Source organism: Pseudopodoces humilis, chromosome 21, assembly GCF_049639895.1.
Source record: "Pseudopodoces humilis isolate 2021_Gansu_Grassland_sample_001 chromosome 21, ASM4963989v1, whole genome shotgun sequence".
In the NCBI taxonomy this organism is placed as follows: Eukaryota; Metazoa; Chordata; class Aves; order Passeriformes; family Paridae; genus Pseudopodoces; species Pseudopodoces humilis.
This window is the reverse complement of record NC_142220.1, coordinates 4,071,694-4,088,264: the sequence shown is the minus strand read 5'-3', so window position 1 is coordinate 4,088,264 and position 16,571 is coordinate 4,071,694. Positions and strand designations below refer to the sequence as shown.

The 16,571-nt window shown below is 44.5% G+C and overlaps 1 protein-coding gene across 6 annotated transcripts in view; it reads left to right on the top strand.

The window, feature by feature from the left end:
- RAB11FIP4 (RAB11 family interacting protein 4) overlaps positions 1 to 10,416 on the top strand; it is a 112,178-nt gene extending 101,762 nt beyond the window's left edge. For all 6 annotated transcript variants that reach the window (XM_014255882.2, XM_005526697.3, XM_088065389.1 and 3 more), the window contains 5 exons: positions 268 to 349; positions 611 to 748; positions 1,224 to 1,382; positions 1,715 to 1,858; positions 3,659 to 10,416. In XM_014255882.2, the coding sequence (XP_014111357.1) occupies positions 268 to 349; positions 611 to 748; positions 1,224 to 1,382; positions 1,715 to 1,858; positions 3,659 to 3,775 (640 nt within the window). In that variant the 3' untranslated portion in view covers positions 3,776 to 10,416. The remainder of the gene's footprint in view (positions 1 to 267; positions 350 to 610; positions 749 to 1,223; positions 1,383 to 1,714; positions 1,859 to 3,658) is intronic.
- Positions 10,417 to 16,571: the final 6,155 nt, after the last annotated feature.

Below are 16,571 nucleotides of genomic sequence, written 5' to 3'. Positions count from 1 at the left end.
CCTCTGTTTGTTTTCTCCAACTTTTACTTTTTTTTTTCCAGCTACCTGTTATTAGGAGCACAAAAATCTGAGGGCCAGTGTAGCATTTTGGGAAAAATGAACCTAAAAACGAACAAGCAAAAACTCATGTTAAAAAGTGCTATGATTAGAAAGATTTTCCCTATTTGGTCTATCAAGTGCAAATGAGATAGCTTTTTAGGGCACACTATTTTTCATGTCTGCATCTTTGAAGAGGTATTTGCTGTAAGATTTTTGTTACTAACACAGGGTTCAGCAACTGGAAGAAGAAAATGGTGATCTGAAAAGCACTGTTACACGGCTGAAATCCCAAACGGAGAGATTGGATGAGGTAACAAAACTCCTGAGTCCTTGAGCAATTTAACAGCAGTTTATGTAAGAGCAAACTCTTACAGTGCTTGGCCCAGCTTCCTGAATTTTCTTTCCCTAAACAAGATTATTAATGGAATTGAAACATTGGTCACCTTTAGAGGCAGGAATGTCCTGAGACACAAGGCAGTTTATGAGCAGCTGTGTCTGTAGGTTGATGTTGTGAGGCTGTGGGTGTGTCCTGCTCTCACCAGCCTGTTCTGAAGTTTCCTGTTTGTTCCAGGAGAGGCAGCGCATGTCTGATAGGTTGGAAGACACAAGTCTGCGACTGAAGGATGAGATGGACTTGTACAAGAGGATGATGGACAAGCTGCGGCAGAACAGGCTGGAATTCAACAAGGAGAGGGAAGCCACACAGGAGGTAAGTGTGAAGAGGGATGTAAGGCCAGGCAGTCACAAACCACCTGCATGGAAGCCCTGCTGAGAAAGAATGGGCAGACAGGATAAACACTGAGAAAACCACATCCAGTGAAGCTATTGCTGAATTGTGTTTGTGTGGGAAGGGTGCCCACAGAGCAATGAATGCTGCAAGAACACTTAATAAGTGCCAATCCCTGACCCAAAGGGTTCGCAGCTCTTTGAGAACTGTGTGCCCTAACATTTCCTGTACTCTTGTTTGCAAGGGAAATTATGCTTCTCGGGCATGAAGCTTAGCAATCACAGCCATTGCCAGCTCTGGGGCAGTTTAGGGGACCTGTGCTTGCAAAGGAAGAAGAGGAAGAGGTTGTGTTGTAGGACTGTGGCCTCAGCCAGGTTCAGGGAGTGCTTTTGCCTGAGTACAGAGGGGGCCGTTTGCAGGGAGGGCTGCACTGACAAGACCTGTTTGCTGCCCACAGCTCATCGAAGACCTGCGAAAGGAACTGGAGCACCTGCAGCTGTACAAGCTGGAATGTGAACGTCCTGGACGTGGGAGAAGCTCTTCCTCCAGCCTGAGTGAATTCAATGCCAAAACCAGAGAGGTGGAAATGGAGCATGAAATAAAACGGCTGAAGCAGGTGAGCCAGGAAGGGCCTCACAATCCACATCAAATGTACAGGAATGCCTTGAAAAATGCAAGCCCAAGCACCCTGCCTTCAGATTTTGTCCCCCGTTTCTCACACAAGCATAAGAGCCTCATTGCATCTCTGCAGGACTTGTTTGCACTGTGATGTAAATTATGCCCCAGGAAAGCTCAGGCAGGGAGGCCTTGTCACTGGAGGTAAGAGTTGCTGTCAGCTGTAGCCTCACTGTATGTCATCCAAGCTACCTGTGATGTTAATTTTACTTTTTTTTTAATATAACCTTGTAGGAAGAACTTAAAAAACAATGTCTTTTCATCCTTAAATAGGAGAATCAGAAACTTCGTGATCAAAATGATGATCTTAATGGACAGATTCTAAGCCTCAGTCTTTATGAAGCTAAAAACCTCTTCGCAACGCAAACAAAAGCCCAGTCATTGGCTGCTGAAATCGATTCTGCATCGAGAGATGAGGTAATGTGCTTTTCTAATCAGGTACTACATCCAAGTATATGTGATTTTCCATGTAATTAACTGTCAAGGTTGAACTATCTGAAGTTGACAAATGAACAACAGAAAATTCTGCTTTGCTGGGAGTTCAAGGGTGTTAGAAGATTGCCTTAAATATAACACTGTTCTGGTATCCTTATATTACAACTCTCCCATTTTCCTCTCAAAAAAATTGGAATTATTAGAATCTCAGTGAACTGTTTTACAGTTCTAACATCTTGTATCTTGCAGAGTAATGTGAGAGTGTGACATTAATTTCATACAAAAATGGTCATTGGTAGTTACTTTAATTTTTACTTTTTATTTTAGATTTAGTTCTAAATTACTTCAGTAACAAGCTCTCTTGGATATCTCTTGGATATTTATTTGAGCTATATGTTCCCTGTAGCAGAGCTGAATTCTTGGAGAAAGTAACTTATGTGCAAATAATAACTTGGTAATGCTTTGAAAGATATTTTGGGAGCCCCATTTGTATGTGGGCCGAGTCCAGCTGGTGTAGCTTCCTCTGAGCTCCAGGAGAGATTGTGAGATCTGGCCAATGGATACATGAGAGCTTCCAGGGAAGAAGACAGATTAGTGGTGAAGGAGATCAAAGGAATTATTTGTCCTTGATGCTCTATCTCTTCCAGACAGAACTTCCCATTCTTTCATCAAGTAAAGTTGTAAGACAGAAAAGTCCTTTTTTACACAGTCTGTACTGGACTGACCTGTCAGCCTTAGCTCCTGGGCAGGCCCTTGAAGTGAAGGCCCTTGAATTATATACTTGAAAATCAATTTCTTGCTGAACCAGATCACTGTGAGGAAGGGCTGTTTACTTGTTGATCTCTAATTAGGCAAAAGCAAACTGGCTTCTGCTATTTTAAGAAAAATCTGACTTTGTCCCTCTCAATCTCGTAGCTCATGAGAGGAGTATCCAGCACTCTTCCTATAAAGGAGGAAAGTGCCTGAAGGCTGTGTCCCAGACTCAGCAAAACCTCACAGACTTGCACAAACTGTTCCCATTGTGCCATTTTTCCTGTATGATCAAATGAATCAATGTTAGAACAACTGTTAGAATCTGCAGATTCAGGATGGGGCTTCTGTGAAGTCATATGAAAATGGACAGGCAAATAGCATGAGCTTTAGGAGGATCTAGGGCTCTGACACACCTTGGCAGCTTTGTCAGTTTGGCATTAAACATTCAGAGACAAATCTTCATCTTTGGAGAGGTTGAGGGGCCTTTTACAGCCCAGAAATCTGGTGAAACACATATAATTAATATAGAACACTGAATAGCAATTGGGTTGTTCTTCTGGAGTATGCAGTGGTTGTTTTGGGGTTTTCTTGAGAGAGTATGCACCTGATCCAGAGGAAGCACATATTTTTCCTGGTGCAAAACACTGAAATAAATACTAGTTCTGTTCAGCAGCCTTTCATGCAAACACCTTTAGATTTCAGTAGTTATGAAAAAAATTGAGTATCATGAAGCTCTTGCTATGAGACAAAGCAGTTGATCCATGGTATGCAGGATGGATTGGAATGTTTCAAATGACCTGCAAGAAGATCCCTGGAGATGACTGTTCACCACCTTCTCTGATAGCAAAGATCTGTAACATACAGAATTGTTTCTAATACAGATACAGGGAGGAGCTTGAGTTAGAAAACCTGCAACAGGAGGAACTGGTGATCCTGAGCAGGCACTGGTCTCTCACCTGTCTCAATTTCAGGCTGTTACATAAACTACTGAGAATATTTCAGGAGTAACTTGGAAATGTTGTGTTTTAGCTCATGGAAGCCCTCAAAGAACAGGAAGAGATAAATTACAGATTGCGACAGTATATGGACAAGATAATTTTGGCAATCCTGGACCACAATCCATCTATCTTGGAAATAAAGAATTGAAGAGAATATGAGAAGGAAAAGCAGCAACTGCCTGATATTTCTGCACATGCCACTGGATCTAAGCAGCACTCTTGATACTGTAAATGAATCTATAAATATATATACACACTAGGTGTGAGTGTGGGTGCGCGGGTGTGTTTATATGATGTTTGGTACACTGTTATTTGTCATTGAATTGGCTTGGTTAGACTTTTTCCATGCACTTTCAATACCTGTGATGAGATGGATACTGTATATTAATGTAATAACAATATAACTGGATCATGCTGTTTTAGATACTGGACAAAATTACTCTACCTCTAGTTGTAAAAGTAAAAAAAGACAATGGAAACATATGGATGTGGCCCTAACTTAAGGAGCAAGAATTTTTTTCTTCGTTCTTCCAGGAATTTGGGTACCAGAAACAATTGACATACCCAGGTTCAGTTCCTGACTGGTGCTGACTGTGCAATTTCCTATTTGATTTAGTTTTAATACTTAAATCACACATCAGATTAAGAAAAAACACAAAACAAAAAATACAACAAAAAACAAACTTTGGGAAAAGACACAAAGTAAATGGGAAGAAAAGGAAGATATTGCAGAATTTTTGCTATTTATAAAAAATCACCATCCACTTGTTTGCCACTGTCAGCACAAAGTGTTTTTGATGTAAGATCACTTTGGAGCCTGCTTTGGGATGCTCTGAGGCTGCTCTCCAGTGTGTGTGCATGTGTGGTTTTTTATGCCAGGGTCCCTGTAGCATTGAGGCAAAGAGCTTTTCAAATCTGTTCCCCTATTTTCAGGGGTATATCATGGGCCATTAAGATGAATTCTGGGATTCTGCCCCTTCCCCTCATGCTGATTTTAGAGATTTCACTGAAGGAATACATTCCATTTCTTACCAAAAAAAAAAAAAAAAAAAAGAACAACAACAACAAAAAAGAACAACAATAACAAAAAATTTGCATGAAATACCTGACTTCAGGGGGAGGAGGAGGACCCACCCTCGTCATGATGTGCTGAGTTGCTTTCCCACCGCAGACAGCTGCACTCCTTTGAGAATGGCATTTTTTGGGCAAGCTGTGCAGAGGAACGGCTGGTTCCTGGCACAGCAGCAGAGGACAGTCTGATACAGAGTGGCTTTTAGGCAGGAAAAAGAGCTTCATCTTGCAGGAATTGCCAGTCTAGACTGAGTACACATGTGCATATCTAAAGCTCTGAGTAGGGAACACATCCCCATTTAGATGAGCAGTTGTGCAGGTGCTTAAGTGTGTGCTGCATCTGCTCATGGGTGTCGGTGGGACAGAACATTAAGCTTTAAAGTTGAGCGTATGCTTAAATGCTGCCTTAAATAGGGATGACTTCAACATGTGCCTGTGTTCTCCAGAGCTGGATCTATACTGTAGGGCTAGGACGTTTTTAATTAATAATGTAGCTTATATAAGGAGCCTATGGAATTGTTTGGGTAGTTGAATGCTAAAAACAAATTTTATTCCATGCACTTTTTTAAAAGTAAAAGTTTCACACTTTTGATTCATGCCAACTGGCACAGAAAAATCAGCCAAGTGTCTGGCTTTCCCCAGTGCATAGAGAGGTGTTTCCTCTATTGAATACACTCACACCCCAGAAGAATGTTACAGTAGCAATGACTGTGCTTTTCTGTGTATTTCTTGCTGTTGGCAGTGTCTTGCCCCTAGTATTCTCTTGATGTATCTTGGTGTGTATATGTGATGCATTTTTCCTGAATTTGAATACATAAAACTGTATTCAGTTATGGATGTAAATATATATATATATTTTTCTGCAATCTCTGTGCTCTTGCCTTCAGTGATGTGTTACTGGAGTGATGGGAAGCAGGGGACATTCTGAAATCAGGCTTTCTTGAAGGCAAGAAAATAAAAACAGTTTGTTTCTATGTATCTGCATAGGCAAGTGTAAAGTAAGTGTAAAGAAAGAAGGGACCAGAGGAATGACTGAGGGACACAAGACCCCAGTGCACAAAGGTCTGCAGTGCTCTGGGATAAATGGGACAGTCTGGTTCAAACAGTGATGTCACAGGGCTGTGTTCCTGGGGTAATGTGGAAGAAAGGATTTAAAGACCACTCCTTTGCCACCTGGGAATTGTGTAAGATGTAACACTGCAGCAGCTTCTGTTTGTGTAGAAGTAGATGGAACCCCATGGAAACCCCACACATCCACCTTTCCCACCTGCTGCTGTCTCTGGATGTGCCACCCAGAAGGTGGGAGAGGAACAGTTCAGCCAGCTCGGTGCTTCCTGCCTGCAGGACTCCTCACTTGCACTTCAGTGATGGCATTTCCCTCTCCCTGGTGCTGTCTGTGGGTAGTGCCAGGGACTTTACTCTTTTTGTAGGCCACAGAAAACTCTTCCACACTGTCTCAGGGGGCTGTTGCAAACCTGCTGTGACAAGCAGGGCTGGGTGACCCAGCAGCCCTGCCTCTGGAGCTGACTGTTTTGGGGAAGTTGCACTGCTGTCCTGCTCCATGGAGCAATTTTCAATAAGAGTGAAGCTGTTGCAGCTTAGGCTGGTGACTGAATGTTTTCCCCTAATTATTTTTAAGTAAACTGGGCTCAGCTTCAAAATTTCAATGATCTAAAGCCCATTCCCATTAGGGTGGAACATCAGCAAATGTTGAGGACTGTTTCACTAAAAGCAAAGCCTGTGGACTTGAACAGAAGACATGACTATAGTGAAAGCCAAGTTTTTGTGCAGATAATTGTATGTAGGAGGTGAACAGTCACAAGTAGTGACAAATAGTCACCAAATCTGGCTGATATCCAGAAAGAGATATTCTAGCCAAGGGTACCGAGCAGTGGAAATTTCTTAGAACTTGCAGGACTTCTTGTTCAGCTTTGTACCCAGCTGTGTTAGTATTTAGAAGCTCTTCCTTGCTCTAGTGTTTGCATTTGAAGAGATGTCTTACCACCATGTTGGTGGTGTTTGTAGTTGTGTTTTATTGTGTAAAGGAGGCATCCTTCTGCTCCTGTGGGGCCCTTGGTGTCATACTGCTGTCTGTTACTGTGGAAATCATATCCAGATACTTCCTATGTTTGACAAATAATGTGAGTTGGAGGTGGGAGAGGCATTTCACTGGCAGATATATTTTCCTCTAAGGTATCCACCTCTAAAAATACTAATTAGCAATTGCATTCTTAGACTGAGTAACTGCAAATGTTAGACCAACTTGTCTTGCAACTCAAGCCCTGGAGAACCCTTTTATCCCAGAGAAGAAGTCATTGTGTTTTATGACATGCAGGTAATTTGGTAATAAAGGATCACTTGATGGCTCACTGGGGCAGGGAAAAGAGTGATCTGATACCAGTTTTGCAGAGAGTGCATATTTTCATCAAGTGTCAGACAGACACTGGCAGAAAAAGACAGGAGATGTTAAAAATAGGGAGACAACTCATTTTGCTGTCTGTTCTCTGATAATGTCTTATTTCTTTGCTGTGGACATCCTTTGTGTTCTCAGGCTGGCCGGGAAAGCACAGCCTGCCTCTGTCAGTGTTACTGTTGGTGGAACAAGGGCCTCCCTTCCCTGGGTAAATCACTTCAGACACAGAAATGTGGTATCATCTCCTTCTATAGCAATACACAAATGCAGTAAACACTCCTGTGCCAAACCCATGGTTCTATTTAACCTTTGGAGATGCAAACACAATCCCAGGTATTGTATCTTGATCTGTTCCTTGGTTCATTTTGACCTTACATTCTGAAAAGTTAAATGATATTCTGGTCAAACCTGTTGCAAACCACTACAGGTATTTCTGGACAGTGAAAAAAAATGACTGGATTTTGGCTAGAAGCTGCTCATAGTCAGGCTAGTCCCACACAAGGTACTGCAGAAAAATTACCTCCTTCCAAAATTGCACTTAAAGAGTACCTGAAATGTAGTCTGTCAAGATTTTTCTGGTATTAGCTGCTTCCCTCCAGACTTTAGCTGCTGCCTAGTTCTTATTTCAGAATGATGCTGATTCAAAACTGCTTTGACATCAAAAGAAGATTTTTCAGCTTTTTGAATAGCTTCTATTTAAGATTGAAGCTGTTTGGGAATTTCTCTTGAAGTGCAACATTGATGAACTGTAACCGTCCCATCTATTTTTAAGGAATTTTTAATATGCAAATATGTAGGAAGTTTCAAAAAAACCCTAGCATCCAGTGCACTTTTGTTGCCAACTTTCCTTTCATGGCCTTTGGGAAAAATTCAGCTATTTCTCAGCCAGCTCTGTAGGGAGTTGAACACAGCATTATTAATTCTCAAAGATGTGTATCAACAAATATTTTGCTGTCTGAGTGCAGCAATGCTCCATTTACTTTGGTAGAACTGCATTGCTCTCCAGAGAGGATCTAGACCGACAGTGTTTAGGCTCCCTAATCTGGTTTGTAAATGGGGCTTGGAAGCTGATATATAAACACACATTGTGAGGTGCTACACGAGACACTACTCAGTGGTCTGTGCATCATAGTGCCCATGACATGTGATGAGTCTAAGAAGTAGAATTTACAAATAAAAGAATGCTTTTTTTACATTCTTTAATGGCAGTGAATATGCAGTGGTTTTCTTTTAAAACAAATACTGTATGGTGTGGTCTGAGGGATTTTTTTCCAAGGAAGGAAGGAAGTAGCAGCTGATCAAACACTTGCCAGATCAGTGGCTTGGCTTATACTGATTTAAGTGCAAACTTGACTCAGACTTTACATGAGCAGTTCCTGGTGTAAGTAGCAATGCTCATGTTCTTGTCAAGTAATTTGTTACTCAAGAAACATTGTCAAGAAATCATGACAGGTGATGTAAAACAGCTGGTTGGTTTTAAAGGACATAGTTCCACAGTTCTGACTATTTGTTCCCTTGCATCTCAGTATTTTTGAATTCAAAACATTGCTCCTAGGAGCAGTTTGCTGTTAAATCACGCATGGGTTTCTAGTTAATGAAACTCTGCATGTACTTTTAGAGTTTGATGAGGATTGCAGTTGGTGTTGGGTCCGCATCCTGTCATTCTGCATAATGCACAGGGAGTTGCTCTGATGTGCAAGAGAGTTGTTTCTTTCTGGGACTCTCCTCAGTGTTGTGTTGACATTTACACTCTTGGACTTGTCCCCAGCCACTGTCAGGTGTCTGTGTGCCTTGGAGCAGCACTTTGAGCAGATGGGAGGGACAAATTCAGTATTCTTGGCTTCAGTGTGACTTTAGCTACCAAGGCAAGAATTTCAGTCCTGTCTTCATACCAGGCCAGTCCTATCCTTGCCTTATTTGTGGTCATGAAAACTGGTTGTGTCCCATGACAAAACGTTGTAGCTGATTCTCATGGTATCCAAGCAGGTAGGGTGAGTAACCCTGAAGGTGATCCAGGTGAGGGATCCCTGGGATGTGCCTCAGTTCTGTCCAGGTGTCCCACAACACGCTCTACTGCCACAATCTGGGAGGCTCAGGCCTGCAGCTCAGCATGGCCAGCACATCACAGAGGTCGCAGCAGCAGCCAGTGAGGATCTGCAGGGAAAATCTGCAGGCAGGGAGGGCCACACTACAATAGTTTGCCACAGTGTGGAGCCAGCTGACAGGGCTCCTGGTGTTCTCTGCACCCTGGGTTTCAGCTTGCTGCCTTCAGTCTGGGGCTTTTGTTCAACTGCAAGAGTAGTACCTGGTCGAACGTACTGTTAGAGAGATTTGTTTTTACTTAAACTTACTTTTACTTAAACTAGCTATACTAATGAAAACATTGACAAACATGGGCTTCTGCAGTGTAATTTGGACACCCAGCCCTGGAATGGAGGTGCTGTGAGTGGAGCAGCAGTGAGCTGTTAGCTTTGCTGTCACTATTCTGACATGGTGACACCCTGGAAACCCCTCAGAGCCGCTGTGCCCCAGTGAGGGGTGGCAGGCGACTGTTCTGGGGGACACATCTGTGCAGATGGTAAGGAGGGCTGCAGACACTCCTCCTCCCAGTGATGATCTTGCACTCCACAGCATCAGCCCTGTTTTATTTACTACCTTATCCATAGCTAAATTATTCTGGCTTTGGAGGAAGGACATCAGAAGGAGAACCAAGAATTTAGTATCCTGTGAACACTTCAGTACACTACAGGGCAGTAAATGTTGCACTGATATATATTTAAATACTGAGACATTTTAAGAATTACTGTAAAATCAGTTGTGAGAGCCATTTGTTTTTCTCTGTTGCACAGACTAGTCACATTTTTTGCATGGTTACATATTTTAGTACTTGTGCCTTTTACTTCTCTGTTGTGAAGATAACATTTTATTTTCACATTTTATCATCTGGTTTTCGACACTTTTTATATACACTTCTCTAATCATCTGGTTTCTTGTAATGTACATGTGTATATATAAAATAGATCAGATTTGTATTCATGTGCCTCTGAGATGTAAAAATACTCATTTTGTACAGGTTTTTTTAGAAGCACTAGGTCATGGTCTAAATTACGTAGCAAATGAAATTTAACATAATTAGCAGTTCTTTGTCTTCTTTTAGGAATGTTGTATCAGCTGGTTGGTCTCTTGTAAGGCAATGTCACACACTCCGCAGATTTATTGTTGTAGTATTGTTATGAGACCAATTCTATCCACTTGTTGGCTTCAGTTAATTCAAAATAATAAAACAATTAAATGTTACAGTCTTGCCTTGGTGATTATAGTTTTTATTTCCATTAAAGCAAATTTGCTTCCTTTTATACTTGAAATGGGCACCAGACCAAAACCTCATTTGAACACATTGCCCATTTCTGTTTAACTTCCATTCTGGGATTATTTTTGTGGGATCAGGCAAGTGACTTACTTTGCCCATTAAAATGGAAAGAGAAATAACATTACCAATTCATAGACTCTCCTTAGAGTGCCTAAAATTCTTTAGTTATTCCTTCCCTCCCTGGCTTCTGTGGCAGTGTGTCCTAAGGACAAACCCTGGATCTGCATGACTGGAGATCTTCCTCTTGCAGATGTGAGAGATGGGGTGTCTCGCCCTTCACATTTTGGGAAATGCTGAATAAAATCCTTCCCTTGTGGTTTGTAGCACAGCACTCTCCCACAGCATTTGGGAAGCTGTGTAGGTGCATTGTGAGCCTGGACATCTGTGACTCTGGCAACCAGGGACCTGGTCCTAGAAGTGTCCTTCCCTCCCTCCAGCCTCTTCTTGAGCTGGTGGTTTCATTTCTGGAATGTTGACCCTGCCTTAAATTGTTCCCTTTTTCACACCTTGTTGTTTATCAATATCCCACTCACCAGCCCTCAGACGCAGTGAGATCAACTGTGGTAAGTCTCAAGGAAAAAAAATCATCAATATCCCCTAAATCTTCCAAAGAACAAACCTTTTATCTATAAAAGAGTATGTTTCTCTCTCACAGGGCAGAAATTTTTTGACTGAATTTGACACCCATTTCACAGACTATAAAGCTGCCTTAGAAGCAAGGAGGTGGTTTTATTTTTTATTTCAATGGCTGCTTGGTATGAAAATGAGCAAAGTTCACTTGCTCCATTGTTACTGAAATAAAGCAGCCAGCAAAAGTGGCATATGACTATTTTTAATCTCATTCTGTAATTTATAACATCAGTGAAGTGATATCAGTACTGTTGCAATGTGCCATTACACTCTTTTCTGTATTTTCTTGAAATAGTTTCTGGGGACAATATGGCTGTCCTTGCTTCTGTGGATCCTTCAGGTAGCTGTAATGTACAATCAGATATGTAAATAAATTATCTGCTTTCCCTGCATGACTAAAACGTTGTCTGTGGTGGGTGACTGATTCAATGTCTCTCCTTACCTTCCTCTCTGGTCCACCTCTCTTTCTGTGCTTCATTTAAAGAAGGATTGCCCAGTTCTGTTCTCGCCTCCCAAACACCAGCTTCATTAGCTGTGCATGTTACGTAGATGGCACCAGGGAAGGAGTTTGCTCAGTACATGCCTCATCTGACATCCACAGTCGTGCTAAATTTCCAAGCCAAAGTTTATAGGACCAACCCGTTAATCTCTCCACCCACAGTGCTGCCCTTCTCAATTGATGGAGAACTCCAGCTGGGAGCTGTTTGCAGCTTTTTGGCTCCAGCTTTTTAATGCGACTTAAATATAATTATTTACTGACTCATGTAGCTAATGAGCACGTGCTGTGGCTCCTTCCTTGAGGAGCAGTGAGCTGTTTGTGGGGAGGGCACAGCCTGGAGCTGTGTCCTGCAGGGATCTGGGGCAGTCTGACCTGGCACGGCCAGCGGTGACCACGCCAGGGCATGTGCTGAGGGAACTTTCACACTTACACCGAAGGCAGCAGCTTCTGCAGGAGAGTCCTGAGGGAAAACTCTGCCATGGGCAGCCCCTGGGAGAGGCCGAGGCTCCCGGGTGTACCTGGAGGGGCCATCCTGGGAGCAGCACAGCGGCTTTGTCCGTGGGGGACCGGGACACTCCTGGGACACCTCTGGCTGTGACTGGGAGCCAGGAGCTGTCACTGGTGTCAGCTGTGCAGGCCAGAGGAGACCCTCAGGCCAGGACATGTCCCCATGGCTGGCTGGACAGGCCTTGCGTGAGGCACCATGGTGGAGGACACACCCAGGGCCTGCTCGACCAACACTCTGAGGTAATTTTTTCTTTTAATCTCCAGTTTGAGCCACTGGACCTGCTGGCCTCTTTTTCTGGGCTTTATTTTAACTGCTGGAGTGAAAAGTGAGGAGCAGCTTAGGTTCCAGGCTGCGTTTTGCAAGATCTGTGTGGAGTGAGGGGATTGTGCAGGAGCAGGTCCCCTCAGGCAGCCGCTCCTGAGTTGGTTTCTGTGGGCACATTCCCCAACAGAGGGGTCCAATGCTCTGGGAAAATGCTGCTGGCAGAGGGGCAGACGATGTCAGCCCAGAGAAATGCTAGATGCTCCTTACTTGAGAAAAACTGAGTTTTTTTGTTACATGTTGGGGATGCTCCAGAGTGAGGTGTCCCCTCAAGCAGTCCAGTGCAGTTCCCTGCCCTGTCCTACCTACCCAGCAGCATCTCAGATGGAACCATCGGGATTAGCCTGGGAATGTCAGCCTGACGTAGCCATAGGGTGCAGGTGGTTCAGGGATGTTTCCACAGTGGATTTGAAGTTTGACTCCTGAAAAGCTGCTGTTCCCATTCCCAGCCAGCACCTCCAGTGTCACCTCATGTCTTTGGGCTGACAAAATATGAATAGTTTGCACCTGTGTGAAAGATAATGAAGGGTGTAAAGCCAGGGAACCAAGCCTGTGGCATATTATTTAAAATACAAAGCAGAGTTTAAGGTGGTAAGATCTCTCCCTCCAGCTGGGCTTGGAGCAAAGCAGAAGAGGAAAGGGAATTTTGAAAAGACTTCACTAATCAGTTCAGGCCTTGCAGGGCAAATTTTTTACGCTTCAAAAACATTTTGATGGTCTTCAAGTGATCATACTATACCAAACAGTTATCATTTGACTGACAGTAGTCTCTAAACCTGGTATACGTCTTTTAGAGTATCATCCCATGAGGCTGTGAGGTAGCTTTTGTCACAGTGTGTACAGATATTTGGGGAATCAGAACAAAGATGCTATAGGAATAATCCATGGAGCAACATACTTGTGTGTTATCTTCTCAGGCTCCCCGTTCCCAGATTCCTCCCAGCAATGAGATGTTGGATATTCAGATTTATAACAGCAGGCTCAAAGAAAACTCCCTACTGTGTATGCTAAACCACTTCACCAAAAAGAAGGAGAGTAGTTTTGTCCCCAAATCTCAGCAGCTCAGTCTAATGTGCTGTACTACTGACCTACTTGCAGAGTAGTTACTCGCTGGTACATGAGAAAGACAGTGGGAAAGCAAACCACATGTTACTCTAGGGGCAGGAATCATCAACACCATGTGTCACAAAGTCTGTAATACTTTCTTGCAAATTATGCTGTTCTTCCTGGGATGGGCACACACAAGACTCTTCGGTCATTTTACAATCAGGAGCTAAAGCTCAGAACTCCTAGGAGGTGAATGTTGCTTTGCTCTGACCATTTGGGAGGAAAAGTGGGTTTGGAGGCAGACAGAGGCTGAATGGGGTAGTAGCAGAGTAGGAAATAGATTGCAGGAGGTCTGACTCCTGAAAACTTGGGGGTTGACAAGGAGAACTGTTACAAAGAGTTACAAACATCTCATGGGAGCACCAAGGGAGTACATTAGCCAGCTCCTGTAGTCTGGCAGCAGGCTCTGATCTGCTCAGGTTGTCTTGGCTGACACATTTTCTTCAGCAAAGCAGTCTCAAAGCCCTGACCTTGATGTTTTCCCTTGCTCTGTTCACTGTTCATGATGGCCCACATTTCAACGTTATCCTGAATCTCTGATGGCAGACTGGGATCTGGGCTGTGTCACTCCACTCTAAATGTCTTTTGATACATGCAATGCAGCAGGGACTCTCCTAGCTTGCATAACTCAGGGTGAAATTCATCCTTAGAGCCAGCTGCGTTTTGGATGCAAATAAAGGCTAGGCCATATGACCAGTAAACTGAAGACTGTCCCAGATGTATAATCATAACTATTTGGGTTAATGGTGATTTTAAAATGACTTTGCAATGATATTATGTCAGCATAACCTGTGACATGGTGCTTAAATCTGAATTTCCACCACACCAAGATCTTTGTGCTTCAGCAGACAAACAATGCAGTTTGTATTTTTATGTGATAGTGTGTAACTGTTGCTGAAAAGACAGAGAGGAGCTGGGCTGTGGCACCAACAGAGGTACTGGAAATCAGCTGCTGAAAGGCTGTGCTTGCTCTCTCCCTGTTGTACTGCAGAAAATTGCTGGTAGTGTTTTGTGAAGCACTGTCTCTCCTGGCCACCCTTTGGCTTTTCTTAATGTGCTCAGGCTTTTATTTAAAACCTGCACAGACACCGGGCAGGGCTGCTCTCAGCCCTTCAGGAATCCTCAGGTCAGCCTAAGCACCTGTCCCCCACGCCAGAGAAATAACCCATGACCAAGCCTGTCCTTTAGCTCTGGCCATGCACAGCAGTGAATGGGGGGAATGCCCTGAAGAACAGCAGCAGCAGCAGCGGGGTTTGCTTTCATTCTTGGAAATACTGTGTTAATCTGGATTAAAGGTGCAGCCTCTCAGTGGCCCCATTCCAGGGAGCAGCAAGGCCAGGCCATGGGCACAGCAGAGCTTCCATGCAGCAGAAAACAGCTGGACTCTTCCCATCACTCTGCCAGAGCTGGGGAGGGAGGAGGCGCCTTGCCAGGGCTGTCCTGTGCACAGGCTTGTGGTTCAACACTCGCTGCCTAAAATGCAAAGTCCAGGGCCACAGAGGGTGCAGGACATGGCTGAAAAACATCTGCTAGTTCTGCAACCCCAGCAGCTCCTGCCATCCTGCTGTTTTCAGGCTCTGAATATCGCTGGGATGCTGACTTCCCAAATGACTGTAGCCTCAAAAAGTAAAACTTACTTTTTTTAATAGATTTGGTGCAGTATTTATTTGAAGACCTAAAAATGGGACCCTCAGGAAAGCAACTGTTTCTCTCTGGAATGAGTTGATCAGGCCTCACATGGTTGGCTTATTTGATCAAGGAGCACACTGTGAATGCAGGATGTGTCCCTGTAATAAAGGCTGTGTAACTGAGATCTGATTCAGCAGAGAGTGGGGCTGGGTTACAGATTCATAGCATAAAGTAAAAATAGTGATTCTACTATGTCAGATTGGTTCTAACTGTGCCTGGATTTTTTTCCTTTTTGTTTGGTTTGGCTTGTAGTTTTCAGGAGTATGTAAGCCAAAAAAAATACCAGATTACTTTCTGCTGCCCAACATTGGTTCAAAACTGGAAACCATGATGAAAAATTTCGATGCAAAGCCAGATAATGATTCAAAACCACAACCTTCAAATTCTTCCCTCCTGTCCTACAGCTAGTGGTGATAAAAATGAGAGCTGATTAACTTCTTGGGTTTTAACCAAGTGTCAGCCATAACACTAAATATTTGGTAGCTGGAAACCCAAAGGAGGAAATATTAATAATGCAGTATTGTATTTATGATTTATGCTATTATGATTTGACTATTTAAACAGAACATAATGGGTTTGAAGTAAAACATGAAAATTCAGTTTGAATATCAGGAAACACAGACTGCCTGATCCTGTCGCAAGGGAAGGGGTGGAAACGTCGCTGTTTGGCTCTCGGGGAGGCGGGAGGCAGAGGGTGCCGGTGGCGGAACGGAGCCGCGCCGTGCTGGGACAGTCCCCGCTGTTCCCCGCTGTTCCCCGCTGCCCCGGGCAATGCGTCCCAGCGGGCCGGATCCTGCCCCAGGGGATCCTCCCCAAACCGGGAGCAGGTGCCGGAGCACTGCCGAGCCACGGAGCTGGAGATGCGAGCTTGGCAGGACTTTTCTCGTTCCGAACAGCTGCTGCTTGTTCCCGAGGCAGCCCTGTGATTTCGCAGTGATGCACCGCGTTCCACTGCCGTGAGAAACACCGGGAGGGAGGAAAGCAAAGCTTCACCGCCGATTCCGCAGTGTCGGAGCAGCGGCGCTGGGGGACCCGGGGGATGGCGGCAGCGGGAAGGGCTCTCCGAGGAGCGCCGCAGCAGGGACACGGTGCGGGGGACGCCGCGCTCCCGTTCCCGGCGCTCCGCCCCGCGTCCGCACGTGGCCGCGTCCGCACGGCGCACCCGCCCCGCCTCGTTCCGTCCCGCCCCGATCCCACCGCCCCAGGCCGCCCTGCTGGCCCATCCCATCCCGTCCTGGTCTGTCCTGTCCTGTGCTGTCCCGTCCCTGCCCGGCCTGGCCCGGCCGCGCCGCTCGCTGCCTTCCACTGGCGGCGCGCGGGTGCAGCCAGCCCGTCG